The sequence below is a fragment of the Pavona decussata genome, unplaced genomic scaffold (genome assembly GCF_977016875.1).
Source record: "Pavona decussata unplaced genomic scaffold, jaPavDecu1.1 SCAFFOLD_240, whole genome shotgun sequence".
Lineage (NCBI taxonomy): Eukaryota > Metazoa > Cnidaria > Anthozoa > Scleractinia > Agariciidae > Pavona > Pavona decussata.
Window position 1 is genome coordinate 337212 of NW_028145645.1, and position 16769 is coordinate 353980.

Consider the following 16769-nt stretch of genomic DNA (forward strand, 5'->3'; position numbering starts at 1 on the left):
TACTAACACAAGGATATTTTTGCATGGTTTAAAACTATGCGGAGAAAGCAGAACTTAGCAAGTTCTCTTGGAATCCAAAAAGAAAATTTGGGGTAACCACGCATTTTTCAGAAATAATAAAGCTTCAATTTGAAAAAAAAAAAAAAAACGCCATGCAGCTTTGTATTTTACCGTTTTTTAGAATAATTATTGTTTAATTATCTCTAAAAAAAAAATCCATGGATTCTAAGATCTGCTTTCCCCACATAGTCACATAGTCAAAAACTACACAAAAGTACTCACACACGAACATGATATGGTGGAAGCCTTCGGTGTTCCTTTTCTCGCATGGAGTTCCGTGCTCTTACGCGATATTTGGGCAGGGCTAGGGGGAGCAACTAGTTTCCATCTAGATAATTGGATACCCGCTTTTCATGCCGGCAGAAAATGGATGCGCCATCATAACTCGCAGGGGTTTAACGACGCTGTTCAAAGTATATATCAATCTCGAACCCAAAATCCCCAGGCTCTTTGGCAAGCGGTTAGTCGCCAGGAGAGACTCTGGGAACAAATATCTGGGGACATCGAAAAAATTCAAATTTTTTGATTGGCTGTTCCGTAACGGTTTCCATTGTTTTACCGCAGAAATTCGATGTCCCCAGTGTCTCTCCTGGCGACTAACGGCTGGCCAAAGAGCCTAAGGACTCTGGGTACGAAATTGAGTATATAATTATCATATACATATATACTTGTATATCTGTCCGCCTGCCTAGATTAGCTCGCTACTTGCAGGCGGTGTTCATTGTAAGTAACTGTTTGAAAAACTTGATAAACTTGAAACTTGAACTTGAACTTGTCTTGATCTAGCGCTGACCAAAGAATCGTGGTCTCACAGACAAGCAATGACGTCATTTCCTTCCCATAAAGCGTTTTGTTCAAAGCGGAAAGTGACCGTCCATGTTCATTTTCGATTTCGAGTTGCGATGCTTCGTTCAAGGAATTTCTCGACAGTCTGCCTATTTTTAATTCTGTGCTTCATTCAGTTCTGCCTTCTAGACGTTTCAGTGGCAGAAAGCCCTACAGCTGAAGGTGAGTTCGATTGAAAATGATCGAAGGCTTTGACATGAAGTACATGAAAGGCCGAAGGAAATAGAATACATGTATTTGCTGTGACCATGGATCTTACCTTGTACATGTCTAAATTTCATTATTACTGCATCAAGTAAGGGCCATTGTCACATATGGTTGAGAAGGAATCATTGCGCTTCGTTTCTTTCTAATTTTCTGGAAATGTAGTCTGTCAAACATCTTAGAAACATGTCACATGAATGTGTAAAATCAGGTACATAATTTGCGATCGATCCACAATATGTTATAAACGACGATCGTATGACATAAATGCGCCATTTCTCATTTCCTTCCCTCTTTCTGTAGGAAACAACTTAACGAGCGCTTCTGCTGTCTTAGTAAAAATGGTTTAGATCGTGTAAGTTAATGTTTTAGTGCGAGGAATCGGGTTGTACATTTATGTTTGTATTTCACAAATACGTCGTAGACAGCGTTTGGTCGTGGAGAAGTTGAACACTTGTCTGTCAATGTTACCACTGAGTTGGATGTCTACTTTTGCTATTCCGTTTTACACTCCTGAAATCACAACTTTAATTGTTTGGTGTGAATATTAATATAAATTAAGAGGTGATTCAGCAGTTTACTTTTTTTTTTCTTAACGATGAAAGAATTCCATTAAGAGAGAATATTATCGATATTGCATCTGGAGGAAACAGTTACAAACAACTAATCCAAGTAGGACGTCAGCCATAATGGGCCACAAAGCTAGGATTTTGATTTTTGAATTTCACCAAGTACATGTACAATACTTGTACAGTGTAGCTGTGAGTATTAACTGTTGGTGAAATATTAAATTTTTGATGAGGCACACTTGACGAGTGACAAAATTCAAGACTAGATCTGTGTACTGAGGCTGGTCTCTGCATCATCATATCTATGAACCATTCAGCACCAACAGTAGAGCATCCTTACCGCCAAAACACCACTCGCTGCCTTAGCGGAATTAAGATATGGGAGGCAAAATTTAGCCTAGGCACGAGGTTGCAAGACAGTGATGAAGACAAAGCAGAACGTTGCAGAAAGGGAGGAGTGAGGATGTACTGTTCCAGACATGCTAAGAACCTTAACATGCACTTACAGTCCATTCACGTCACGCATGACCAGTATTTTTGAAATTTGAATGAAAAAAGAGTTTTCAAATTTACATTTCAGTTTTGAACACTGCCAACAAGATTTCAGAGTTCCTGAGAAATTTCCCTAGTTTATTGACAATTTAAAGCTATAAATTTTTCTTTACATTACAGCATTAATTATTTCAAGAATAACAATTGTTTCCCAAGTATTTTGATTTTTTTTGTCTTTTTCAGAAAGATTTCCATAGAAATGTTCCACATTCCATATTTCACATGTGGGACATTACAAAGAGAAATTTGAATGTTCATTTCTTCCTCGGAAATACTGGTTACGTGTGACTTGAATGGACTGTAATATGTGTAAAGGTAAAATTTACGGTATTCCTATAAATGACATACAGCAAACCCACAGGCTTCTGTATATTGGTGCAATGATTTGGATAAGGCATATAAAATATTACCATTCAGTTTTTAAACACCACCAAGGGAGTGATGGAGTATAATTTATTAAGTTACATCAAGATTTATGTGACATATCTGTAATAGAATTGCATGTGTTTAACAGTGTGAATGATTGTAATTTTACATGCACATGTATTTTCTGCTCATTTTTTGTTAGATGACAAATGCAAAAAGAAAGATAATACATCTGTTTCTACATGTGATGAGTGTGTTAAATTGGATGGGGTAAGTTAGTTTTCATTGTGTTTTGTAGAGTGACAACATATTGGTCAACACAGGTGACCCAAGAATTTTGAATACTTCAATCTATCTTGCAAAACAATGCTTTACGTGAAGTTTGCTTGAAGAATTAAACTTCACATTTTGAAAAAAAGAATCAAAATTTTCCATGGATTTTTAGTTGTACAGCGTACCTTCATTGCAGGGAATTTTCAGTTCTATGTGGAAATTGAAAATTCTCCATCAAGATCCCCCCCCCTCTACCTTTGCATTGTCAACCCACACCTCCCCCCCTACTTCCAAAATTTTCTTAATCAACCCAACTCCCACCCAAAACAAGCTGTTCTCTTCCCACTTTCTCACAATTCTTATGGTTTCTTTACACTTTATTTATGAGAGACTCCAGGTGAAAGATAGTTTCAGGCAGGTTTTTTGAACATTAATTTGTATGGTACAAAGTCATGTACATGTATATGTAGGAGGGTTCTTAATGGTGAACAGATAGGCACCAATCATTATTTGTCTTTTTCAGACTGGCTTTAATCTCTCCAAAGCCAGGTGACATGTTGCCCAAGTAAACAGGTGCCAGTTAACCCAGCTTCTAACAAAACCCCTGAGTTTGAGTCAGTGATTCAAGGCAAAGTTCTCAAAGAAAAATTCCAATAATACTGTAAATTGGAATTTCACTTGAGATGGGGTGGGAAGAGGGAGGGAGGGGGGTCAGGTCCACCCAAGAACCTTCCATGTGACAACAGAATAAACAAGTCAAGAGGTAACAGAATTAGAGATGACAAGAGGTCAATTCTGTTTTGGAGGCCCAACAGTATTATGTTTTAAATTCATAAATCCTTTTTTTCTTTGGGTCAGTGTGCCTTTTGCGAGAAAAGTAAGGAGTGTATACCATTCAAGCTGGTGTCAGGCACTGTAAAGAAAGCTTGTGAAGGACAGGAGTGGAAATATAAGCAGTGTATAGGTGAGACATCTGATAGCTAGAAGGGTTTGCTGTAGGAGCGGTATAGAGCAGTTCTCAACTGAGTGTCTATTTACGTTTGATTTGGTTTTACTTTACTACCCTCTGTGATGGTTGGCAAAACTCATTTCACAAAAACTAGTCAAACTTGATGGTACATGTTTTCCCACGCTTGATCCTGGTTCCATGCAATAATGCTTTGTATTCTGATTTTTTTGTTTTTTTTTTTCCTTTTTTTTAATTGTTTGTCACCGAATGTATTTTTTCAGAATTGTTAACTAAGTAGAGGAAAATGGCAAGGAAATAAAGAAAGATGATTCATCGTGTGAGATTAGCCAGAGCAATTGCTTTGGTTTTGGTTTTTGACACTCAATTGAAAACTTCTCTGCAGAGGTAACTCCCTTTATTGCGGACACTCTCTGGACAGTGAGTTACACTGTAGTGTCCTTGATAGCAAGAGTATGTAATAATGGGAATTTATTATATGGCTGGCTCCGCGAGCGGGCAAGATGAGTCAAATCCTGCGCTGTGATTGGCTACCCGAGCGGGCAAGATGGAGCTATCTTGCCCGCTCGGGATTACCCGTTGCCCGTCCACTTGGCATCGAAAGTTTAATCCCAACAACGATGCGGGTTTTCTTCAATTTTCCCGTTGTTTTGGGGGAAAACGTTCACTAAAAATGTCGGTAAACTCTCAACATTTACCTAAAGGAAAGGAAAGAGAATGGAATCGTCCTGGTGTAGTGAAAACTTTGTTTCAGCTACAATGAATGAGTTGAATCAGTGGGTTGCTCTGCGTGTAGTATTTTAGATAGAATTGATTTTGAAAAACTTATTGTCTCAAGTCGAGTGCCAAATTATAAGTTCTCTAGGGTTGCAATGACTGTATTTAAATCATAGCGTAGTGGAAGTTGCGGTTAGTGTTTAAAGCAGTTCAGAAAAGTATTTTTTTTAAGTTCGCCGAAGAAGCTCACGTTTTTAATTTAGCCGCGTCTTGCTTGTTGTAAACAACAAAATCTTGTCTAAGTTTCGCCCAGTTTTCTGATTTTACCTGCTCTTTTTTTGGCTTATGTTTGCATATAATCTCAAAATCTATTGTTTCATTCAAGAATTAATGATTGGAGGCCGAAAACTGTGTAAAAATTTTTATTATTTATGCCACCGCGCGATAGGCTGAAAATGGCGAGTTTGCCGGATTCTATTTAAATCTTCCCGCTCTTGCGAGAATCTAAATTTTTCGTTCTCAATAATTGTATACTCCCTTTAAACCATTATAAAGTTAGAGCCCTAAGAAAATTTAGGATTCCTTGTTTTCCACGATTACATGCTAATCCAAAAAGGCACTGAAAATAAATCTTGCACCGGCCAGCTATGAAGAATTTCTTTCCGAGTAGAGCAGTTTCATGGCGTGTTTTGTTTTGTTGTTGTAGTTTTAACTTGATGGTAAAGCCATATAATAAATCCTTTATTGACCAAGCTTGTTTGGTCAAGATGGCTGGATATTGGCCTCGTTCTTTTTTTGCGTTTTTATGGACCTCGACTTCGTCTCGGTCCATAAAAACGCAAAAAAAGAACTTGGCCAATATCCAGCCATCTTGACCGAACAAGCTTGGTCAATAACGCATATTTACATATGCACATATTTGGTCAATAACGCATATTTACATTTGCGTTTTTATGGACCTCGACTTCGTCTCGGTCCATAAAAACGCAAAAAAAGAACTTGGCCAATATCCAGCCATCTTGACCGAACAAGCTTGGTCAATAACGCATATTTACATCAGTCAAACGTCTGTAATTTATTTTTGCTGGGAATTTAGCTGCTGTCCATATTATCAGGTGTACATAATAGCAAGGTACCCACTAGGCGAGAGTTGACCATATATCCATGGTTGGCTTTGTAATCCAAGTTGCTCCAAATCTGCTGTACATGTATTTTGGTGTATTTGGCACACAGAGTGGCTATCATGTATCATATGTAAGAAAGAGTTTTGATGTTAAGGTTTAAATTCAAGGAATTATACTGTACCTTTATTAAAACTTTTCCGTCAACTTGAGCAATTCACACAAAAGAATCCTGAGTCAATGCTTGGCTCATTTCTTTTGTTTATTATTTTATTGAAACAGACAACAAATACTGTATTTATTATACCACCTCACTTGAGAAGCTTCAGCTTTTAGGAAAAAGTACATGTATGGGCTAATTTTCAAATTTTAAGCCTATGGCCAAATACTTAACGTTTGGCACACAGACCAGACTGGTGTCAGTGATATCTAACTGGTCTGTATGCCAAAACAGAGATTTGGAACAACTCAGGTTTCAAGCCCAACAATAGAATGATATTCATGTCTTGGACCAAGCCATTCAAATTGATTTGCTTGTAACAGTCTGTATCAGCATAATATTAATTGCAAATGGCGATACTTAACAATGTAGGTGGACGTTCAGTTGTACAATAAATTAATTTTATTGTTAAGAACTAGTTGGACTTTTGATTTGATTTTCAATGATAAAATTGGAAGGTCTCTGGCTTGGAGCTTTCCTCTGGATCATGTTGTGTTGTTTCCTTATTCAAGAAACACTTCCATCTCTGCATTGTGTTTTTAACCTTTCAAAAATAAAATTCACCAAAAATTTACTTGCTGTCCTTGATAATGAGGATGATTATGTTGATGTCTCTACGTTAATGTTAAAAATTACTAATTATTATTAACCAAACTCTAGCTATTATTACTATTTCGTCCTTTTCATGTTAATACTACAGTGCAGGCCAGAATTAAGCGAACTACGCAGACGCATTTTATACGCAGCAAAAACGCGTATGCGCGTAGTTTTAGACGCGTTTAAATGTGCGCGTTTTTGCCATTGTTATTCATCGCCGTAAGTTCTCTTTGTGTAGTATTGTCAAACAAAACAAAAGACTTCAACGGGTTAACGACAAACACAAAATTAGCATTTTATGAAATCAGCAAGCGACAGCTATCATTTTTCGAATCTTATGCGCTTCGTAAATACTGGCGGCTTTAAAAACAACTCCCAGCCGATATTGAATATTCACCGTACGTTATAGAATATATTAATCTAAGCGAATTAGTCGAATACTACTTGTTCGAAATCAAAGCGCTCTGTGCGCGAACTCGTGAATGATAGGTGAGTGTTTCGAGTTATGCCTTCAGTTATTTTAAAAATTACATGCACATTGTGACTCGAAAGAGAGCGTTTCGAGGTTTCTTTGAAGGGGTGAAAATGGCACAAGTTGGCCATACTTGGAAAGACACTGTGGCTCCCGTGTTGATTGAATAAAAAAGCATCCAGTTTTCCTTACAAGAACCTCCGTACATCGTGTTGTTGTCGAATGAAACTTGATACATGTGCATGCATACCTATTTATTCTATATATTTACTTGGTTTTACTAATAACCTGTTTTGCTTAATTTAGTTTAAGTTATACAGCCCGCCTCGATTAGCTTTGCTTTATGCGGGTTGTACATTTTTCTAATTTGTTAAATTTTAAATTATTGAAGTAAAATGATTGATTGATTGTTGTAAATTTCCAGGGTCCAGTTGTCCAAAGGCCGAATCCTGGGTTAATGCAAACTTTGATTCATGTTTAATTGCTTATCGATAAAGATTTTTCCAAATGGTTTTTGCCCCAGAGTGTTGTCTTAGACTTCACTTTACCATTAGCTTTAAATTAGCTTTTAAAATTTATATGAAAACCTCAGTTAACTTTTTAATCCGGGATTAGTTTAATCAGCTTTCAAACAACTGGGTCCAGGTGTATAAATTCATGTAGGGGGGTATAACAGACAGGTTGTTAAAGAAACTGGGTGCTAGTACTAATACTCCCAGTTGCTCCATACTACAGAATGTTGTTGTGCCAAAGCAGTTTGAATCACCACTGATTGTACTGTTGCTATTCTGATTTGCAGTCTCTGGTAAAATTCTCCTTATTGCTCTGCCTGTGACTGGCTTTGTGGTACTGGTGGCCTTGGGGTGTACCATTTACTGCTGTTGCTGTCGACGAAAGAAGGCGAGAGGGTATGCGGAAAACTCTGTGCAATCATGTTAGATATCAGTTTGTATTTAAGCTTTTGCCATGCTATTTCCAGGAGAAGTTTTTCATAATTGTCCCCAGGTAACTGGCAATATCACAGTTAATAAAAAGCAATGGTTATGAAGCCTGACAAATTTCTTTCTTATATGTTTTTGTTAGCATTTTTGGCCTTGACAGTACACAGATGACAATAGATTTTGAAATGTGTTGGAACAACTGACCATTAGGAGCGTTTGTGTAAAGATATTCAACTGTAGTGTGAACATTCAAACAAAGGATTGTGCACTGTCATGGCCCTTCCAACATAAATTGCAGAACCACTGTTTTCATGGCAAAGTTTCATAACCAGTCCGTCAATTAACTATGGCAATATACTGTATTGAGTGTACAGTAGTACCTTGTTTGGATGGGTGTACATACAGTACACAGCCTGGCTTCCTATGATGTATATTTTGCTTTGGGGTCCTTGGAATTTTTCTTCAGCAATAGCTTTTAAGAAGTAATATACAGTACTTCATCAGTCAACCTTAATGGGGTTTTACTGGAGAGAATGTTGTTGTAAGACTATCTTTTCACTGGCATGTTATGTAGCACTGTCTCTTAGCTCTTGATCATAACAGTGATAAAAATAGTTGATTAATTCTCTATTCTATTATACAATCATGTACTTTGCAGCATTGATTATTTTAATACTGTGGGGATTTTGTTTCAAGGGATGTCAATCTCATAGAAGCTGTAGTGCACAGTTTTGCTTTGTGTATAACATCACTTTATCATACACTTTATTATTTTTTTTTTTTATTCATTTTGGGAGTTTCCATTTTATGTTCCCCTGTGCTTGGAAGTAACATGGCTGTCCCCTGACCATTCAGCAGCAATTAAAACTAAAGTGCTGGTTCATTTGCACACTTGCATGTTCTCTCCATTTAGCCTTGGGTAATGTTCAAAGCTATTTAGAAAACATTTTCTTCTTATTCCTCAGACCCAGCAAAGAGGAAGCTAAGTGGCGTCGCCAGCGAGAAGAAATTGAAATCAAACACAAAGAAAGGTATGCAAAAGTATCCATGCTTACAGTCATTTTATTTTCAATGCTGTGCCATGCCATCTTTGGACATGTTAGTAAAGCACAACTGATTTAATTTATGGTTGAACTCTACTTTGGGTAGTGAAGATGGGTTTACTTATCTTCAGACTGATGTTGGGAATATCAAGAAGTCAATCCAAGATCAATAAATATTTATTGATGGTTCTGAAATTTAAAGATGGTGCCTAGGTACTAATACAGAGGTATTTTTGTGCTGTTTATGACTATGCGGGAAAAGCAGATCTTAGCAGGGGCTATTGGAATCCAAAAAGAAAATTGGGGGTAACCATGCATTTTTCGGAGATAATTAGGCAACAATATTTCTAAAAAGCGCCAAAATATAAAGCAATGTATGGTAGTTTTTCCTAAAATGAAGCTTAAATATCTCTGAAAAATGCATGGTTACCCCCAATTTTCTTTTGGGATACCAAGAGCACTTGCTAAGTTCTGCTTTCTCCGCATAGTTTTAAACTGCGCAAAAATATCCCTGCATTAGTGAGCACTACCCATAGGAAACCCGAGTATCTCGAGATGCGCAGAACGTATGGGCAGTAACAGTAGTAGGCACCGTCCTTAACACCTTGCAAACAAGAAGAAGTTTAATATGAAACAGAACTGATTGAAAGCGGTCAAATAGTTTAAATTTTGCTGATAGCCGTGTAAAGTTGAAGGGGAAAACATTTATCAACCATTATGGGTCAGTAGTAGTTCATATTTTTTGTAATTAATTTCTTGGCCAATAAGTGGAAAAATTTCCTTTGGGATAGTTGAACGGTCTTTCAGCTGTTTATCTAGCATGTGGCAATATAGTCGTTATTCTCTGCTATGTATGTAACATTGTAAGTGGCTATAAAATGTGTTTGCTGTGGTTTTAGGTTGTTTTTGGTTTGAAAAATGCTCAAACCAGTATATGTTTTAATTATTTTTCTTTGTCACTGAATCATTTCTGTGAGCTACATGTAGAGCAAAGGGATGTAAAAGGAAAACGGGCATAAAAGTCAAACACCATAAAACAAACTTGAACCACAATAAGTCTAAACTTGTAGTATAATATGCTTTCCCAGGGCCTCATTAGGAATAGGCTCCCAGGTAATGCAGTGGGAGAAATCTGTAACCATGGTGATCAGTCTTTCAAGATTCTTGTATACCAACATCTTTCATCGTTGTCATCTTGAGTAGCGTCTGGTCCTAACCTGCTGTGAGCCCTTGACTGGCCCATGACATTAACACAAATACACCCTGTAGTGAGAAAAAAATGTTTAATGGGATTGGTGCTTGCTGTGTGCATTACAGATTTTACAGTCCTTCTTTTTACTTTACATAATGTTAGGTAAAATTATCTTGGCAAAACATGTACATGCATGTAAAGAATTGAAATTAAGTAGTATTGCACAGCTTACCATGATCCGGGGGTGGGGGAGGGGGTACTCCCAAAAAAATTGGGTAGGGGTGTGCCAAAACCTTTACCCTATTTATGACCAAAATCGGCGATTTTCCCTACCCTATTTATGACCTGACCAAAACTTTGATACCCTATTTATGACCTGATAGTGTCTGGTCAACTTCAGTTCAAAACCCCCTGAAGCCCAGCGCGTGACAAGCTGTTGCGGCACGTACACAGTTGCTGTAAACATCATGATGAAGAAGTAGCTTCTTCTTCTAAAAAAAAAATGTGTTCAAGACTAGAAAAAAAATTGATGCCCTGTTTATTACCAAAATGGAGGCAAAATGGCTAAAATTGATACCCTATTTATGACCAAAGCGGCTGAAAAACCATACCCTTTGGGGCCGCACATACCTACAGTATATAGCCCATATAAGGGAGTACCCCCCCCCCTCCCCCCCTGGACCATGATGAACACCAAGTTGTTTAATATTTGGACTTCTTGAGGTCAGAAATAGAAAGCATAAGATTAATCTAATTAGCAAATATAGAGACACTGTATTATTTTAATAGTTTTTTTTGTTTCTGTCCTGTTTGCAGGCGTGAGGAGAGGCAAAAGAAACATGATGAGATCAGAAAGAAATATGGTAATAAATGTGTTTATGTTTCCTGTATAATGCTAAGTGCATTCTTTGCTGTGATGTAGTTTTTTTTAGAAATTGACTTGTTGGATATAATTAGCACTTAGGATAATGTAGTTAAACAGATAAAATTTTATTACAGCTACCTTGACTGTTTAGCATTCTTACTTTGAGGCAAACTTTACTGGCTTAATGAATCTTTTCTATTGTGGCATATCAAGTGACTGTGATAAATTAAATTAGGAAAAAAAAAAAAAGAAAAAAAAAGAAAAGAAAATCAATTCATTTACAAGCCTCCTTGACGATGTGTCAGTTTTATCAGAGTGGTACTGTAGTTGGTGTTGTTATTTCCCCATGCTGCTCCCCTGAACTGAAGGATCGGGTTGCTGTTTTGTGAAGCCCTTCTCTGAGTAACTAATCATGTTTGATGAACATACTTGGCCATGTCTGGTCATCAATCATGTTTGATGAACATGCTTGCCCATGCCTGGTCGTCAAAATTAAAAAAAAAAAGTTGACCATTTTGAGCCAGGAAAAGCCAAGATTACTTATTACTTCCAGGCTGCTTCATGTCCGCAGTCAAACATGATCGCTGTTGTGACATTTATTCGTGTTTTACACGACCATAGGGTGAAGTGAGTTGAAGAAGTTGCAAAATAAATTGATACTGGATTATCTTACTGGCTAGCTGTTGAACTATTTTTGATATATCCGGACCTAAAATTTGAAAACAACAATGAAACTGCTTAAAACTTTTCAAATCAGGGTTACTTAAATGGGTTTGTTAGGGTTTAAGCAGGCAAAGTTTATCAGTGTTTTATGTAAGGATAGCACTGTGTCTTTTTCTAAGTGCTCATTATAATTATTCTTTATACTCATCACAGGCAGAGTGCTGTAATTAAGAATAAGATTTAGTATTTTCTGTGTTTCATGGCTGTGTTAGAAAAGCAGGTCTTACCAAGGGATAGTCCAATACAATACAGTTGAGAGATAATTTACAAATACGTTACAAATGTAGCTTCCATCTGGCCTGTAATGCAGGTGTTGTTGGGGGTCGTGCGAGTTCCATAGTTAATCATAGCTGCTATGTTGGATGCAAAATCTTAGGGAGCTGCCTAATACCCACCCCCTTGGTTGCACTTTGTACTCTCCCCATTCTTACTCTGCTTTTAAAATCCAAGATGGCGGCTATTTGATTGCAATGATTGCAATAACCCTTGCTAAGATTTGGTTTACAATTATCTGCATAGTCAAAATCACCTTTGCATTCCTTAAACCTTTTGATGGTTTGCATATGACGTCATGGCGGCCATGTTGATGTACAGGACCAATAGGATTTTTCTCCTCCAGGAGTTAACTTCCATTTTTATGTAAACTATGAGAACGAGTTTTCTTTTGTTTTATACACCAACATGGCGGCAATGCAAACCACCTATTAACCGAGAGTTGTGTTACTTTGTAGGTCTTTACAGAAAGGGTGATTCAGAGGAAGGTGAAGACGGACGTTATCACCGATTTGAAAACGCAGCAGTGGCTTAGAGACTTGGCCATTGTTTTCTTTTGTCTGTAAATAGTATGACTATTATTTTTCATAAAGCCTGCTTAATTTCTCATTCAAACTTGATTTAAACCAATCCGTGTCACCTGCGCCTGGTTGTTCAAAGCCCGATTAAGCTAATCATACAGTGTAGGTTAACGTGAACTTTAAGTCGCGTTTAATTACTAATTAATAAAGCTTCTTCAAATAATTTTGCCCGTCGGTTTTGACTTAAACTTTTCTTTACCATTAGCTTAAAAGTAACCTTCAAAAACATTTTTTAAGGACCGAAATGAAAACCTCTGTTAACTTTTAAATTGTGGATTAGGTTAATAAGTTTTCGAACAGCCAGGCCCCCGAGTGCTGTAGGAATTCGTAGACTAAGGTTTTGTAGTTGCTTTTCCTCGATGTGACCTGGTGGGTTTTTTTGCTTCTAATACGTTAAGTGTAGATTAGCTGGTTGTCATTGGCATCAGACTACAAAAGAAAAACGCCGGCTCAGTGATTAGGCCCTTGTTAGGTTGTCTATGCTTTTTCACCATCTGAAGTTTATACTTTGTTACGTCGCAGTTTCAGACAGTTAAAACGAACCTGTCGGAATGTGATTCCTCCAGTTATATAATACGTAACATTACAAATTGCAAGCATTGTAGGAAGGACCACTTTAACAGAGGTGGATTGCTTAAAGTGCTCAGAAAAAAATATCTTGGTCACGTTCACTTTGATGTTAAGATTCGCTTTCCTTTTCCAACTGTTTCTCGTCGCTGTCAGATGTTTTTGAGCAACCTTGTAGTTAACAATTATCCTGCAAAGTCGCGTGGAATACTCGCCTGAAACTTAGCGGGCCAAGTTGGCTGAAATAAATGGAAGTTCCACAAGGTTGAGCAGGATAATTGTTTTATTATTCAACAGATTGATAACAAAGCACAGCTTTATTGTAGAAAAGGTGGAGACGATCTTTATTTTGCCATTTTTTCGCAGGATATCTGTTGACTACGGACGACGAATATTCAGTGCACCATGACCATATTTGGGTAGTGTTACAATGTGTTGATAATGGTCGTTGCCGTTCACGAATTTCGTGTCGCGGTTTGAACGTCATAGGAAAAATTGTTGGTATTGTCTCTCCCGGGTCTCTCCCAACAAGACCTCGGTGATAGAAGTTTAGTCGGTGACTTTCCACGGATAAGCGTTATGTTCTTGCCACTGAGCTAAAGTCACGAGCTAAATCATTTCGTTGTTTCCTATAACTCTGGGAAGTTTTTACATTTTTTCTATTATTGATTGTAATACAGAAACTCATAGGGTTCGTCAACGCCCCGTGGGATCTGGGTATTTGAGTAATGTTAAATTTCATTGTATTTTTTAAGGAACATATAAAAATTGCTGTAACTAGTTATTAGTATTAATAAGGTGATAAATCAATTTTTTGGTAATTATGGGAATTGTAAAAGAATAGTCTTCTTAGGGAAAACTCATTTTGTAACTTTGTGATTGGGATTTATTTTAAGAACTACGATTTCATTTGTAAATTATTAGCCATTGGTCACGATACTGGTTGATTGAAGTGCAATTCGTAGTGGTTGCATGAGTTAGTGTAGTACATAACATTGTTATACTGCATTTCAGGTCCGGTTCATACGTCGAACTTTACATGAGCCGAACCTAATACCAATTAAGGTCGACCCAAATAATTAAGTTCGGCAGTTGATTCAGACGTCGAACCTAACTGGAGTCGAACTTAATTAAAGCTAAGGTGAGAAAGTAGATTTTCGCGGTCAGCGGCTGTTGTTTTTACTCAACAAGATTTAAAACGGCGGGAAAGATGAATTCTGGCACGGAAGAGCTTGTTTGGTAAAATAATAAAGATAGGCCAAACATGGCTCCTACTGGTCGAGATAGGAAGAATATGACCTTCAAAGCTTACGAGTATGTCTTGTTAAGATCTCTCTTTTCTGTACGAAAGTAAGGAAGGGTCTTTGTAGATCTCCCTCAGCAGAGGCTGATTTTCTATCACGTGTCATTTATCAGGAGCTATAATCAGGGATGGAGACCGTAACGAGATGCCATTTTGACTTGTGGGCTTGTCCCCATGTGTTGTACCAAAAAATCTATTTTTAGGAAAAAAATTGCGCCGCGTGCGTGCACGCGTCTAAACGGCCAAGATCGCTCGTGGAGAAATTGAAATTTTTTTCTACCCGTTCAAACTGGCGTCCAAATTTTAAAATTCTGCCAGGGAATATCTACTCAGTGCCCACATTTAAGGAATTAGACTCTCACAAAGGAAAAGGTAACAATTGAAAGAAGACGGGAAAAGTTGGAATAAGCGGCCTATTGATCACATGACTCTCACAGTAAAGTCAAAAAGGCGCCAAAACGGTGGCGTTGCGTGCGTTGCTACTGTTAAATGAATGAAAAAAGCTTACACTCTACGGACATGTACTCAGACAGGTAAGGATTTTTTTATCTTTAGTGAATTTTTTCTCAGCTGCTTTCCGTGTCACATATAAGGTAGTAGCCCCACGCAAATTTGCGTGTATTTACGCGGGTTTATGACGTTGGGGGGGGGGGGGGGGGTGCAAAAAATAGAATTTTTTTTTGGCACAACTCATGGGGACGCGTGGACCCCACGCTTACGGTCTCTATCCCTGATTATGGCTCCTGTGTTTACTCATCTGAATTGTTTTAGGCTAGGCACGGAAGGACGATATTCCATAACAAAACTCAAAATGTTTTTGCAGGTTTTTTGGTTTTGTAGTGCCGACATTCTTTCGCGGAGGTTGACTTCTGAAAGAGTTTTATTTATAAGGTTATCGAGGTAACCTCTGTTGCGTAATCTCTGTTTGAATAGAGTAATGTTTTCTTCAAATGTTGTTTTTGAAGATTTTGTTCTGAGAAGTCTTGACGCTTCGCCTTTGATAGAGCCTGTATTGGAAAGTTTCTGTCGGTTTGAAGTGCGTGTGCACTTCAAGAATAGATTCTTTTTTTTTTTTTTTTTAATCTTTCGCATCTCAGACAAGTATATTCAGTTGTTTCGAAACAAGAAGAACAAGCACATTCCTCTTTTCCCACCATCTTGTTCAGAATGAAGTTCTTTGCGCACATGCCAAGTCGATGGAATGCACAGACCTCTGGGATAGATATAATTTATATAATTTATATAACGGCGGGTCGACCCAAATACAAATCTGTCGATCCTAACTGATTCATACGTCGATCTTTACATGCGCCGAACCAAATGATTAGGTTCGGCTCATGTAAAGTTCGACGTATGAACCGGGCCTCAGATCGCATGTAAATCCAATTTTACGATTGTCAAAGCTTTTTGTTTTGTTGTAGTTTCCCACGCAGTAATGTTAGTTACCCTTCTTCCCGCAAAGGAGAAGGGGGTAATTTGACCCCCCTGAAAACGACTGCGAGGGAACATCATCTAGTTTTAACGGTTAACGGTATAGAAACAGAAAAGCAGTCAGTAATTTAGGTACATGTGACTGATGCGACTGCATGGGAGGCTAGTTTTATTGAAACATTAGGGATATATCATCTAGTTTTGTCGGTAAACGGTATACTAAGAAACAGAAAAGCAGGCAACAATTTAGGTACATGTGACTGATGCAAGCACTCAGAAGTGTACGGGTCCATTTATAGCTATATATAGGAAAAATGTAATTGAAATTGGATTCCATGTCCCCGCGTTCCAAACGCAGAAACTCAAAGAGCCAACCAGAATCGAGGATTTTGTTGAAGATATGGCTGTGAAAGAGTAGCAATTTCCTAACTAGCCATCACTTGTTAAAACGCGGCGGAATGCAGCTGAACTGACTGCACAACTGAGGTGTCCATAATACTGTCATTGTTACATTCATTTTACAATAAATTGTGGAATAGTAAGCTTTTGGCAGCTCAAGTGCTCTTGTTTCTTTGTCCTTTGTATACTATTCTTCCTCCACACAGACCATGGAACTGACTGAGTAGATCGCCAGAGTGGCGAATGAGAAGCACGAAAACCCCAAGGGCAGACTGAAAAGCGTCTTGTTCTTCTGGCTCCGCGATTTTTCATTGCGCCATTTCTTCATACGAAACTTGCTTACCGCCAAGAAAAGGCTAACAATAGAGACACCCTTGTTCCTTCGCTGCTTAAGGGCACTGTTACCCCATTGGAGTTTCAGTTGGAATATCACAAAATTTAACGGCTTCTAGCATCCTTTTTGTTAAATACATTGATTCGGATAAAA

The 16769-nt window shown here is 37.9% G+C and overlaps 1 protein-coding gene across 1 annotated transcript; it reads left to right on the top strand.

Annotated features, from left to right (window-relative positions):
• The first annotated feature begins 907 nt into the window (after positions 1-907).
• LOC146457566 (pituitary tumor-transforming gene 1 protein-interacting protein-like) lies at positions 908-16435 on the top strand. The gene is made up of 8 exons (XM_085091823.1): positions 908-1068; positions 2800-2867; positions 3729-3834; positions 7764-7872; positions 8871-8936; positions 10957-11003; positions 12460-14163; positions 15822-16435. Exons 1-7 carry the CDS (start codon positions 963-965, stop codon positions 12534-12536), a joined length of 579 nt encoding a protein of 192 aa, XP_084947949.1. The 5' UTR covers positions 908-962; the 3' UTR covers positions 12537-14163; positions 15822-16435.
• The last annotated feature ends 334 nt before the right edge of the window (positions 16436-16769 follow it).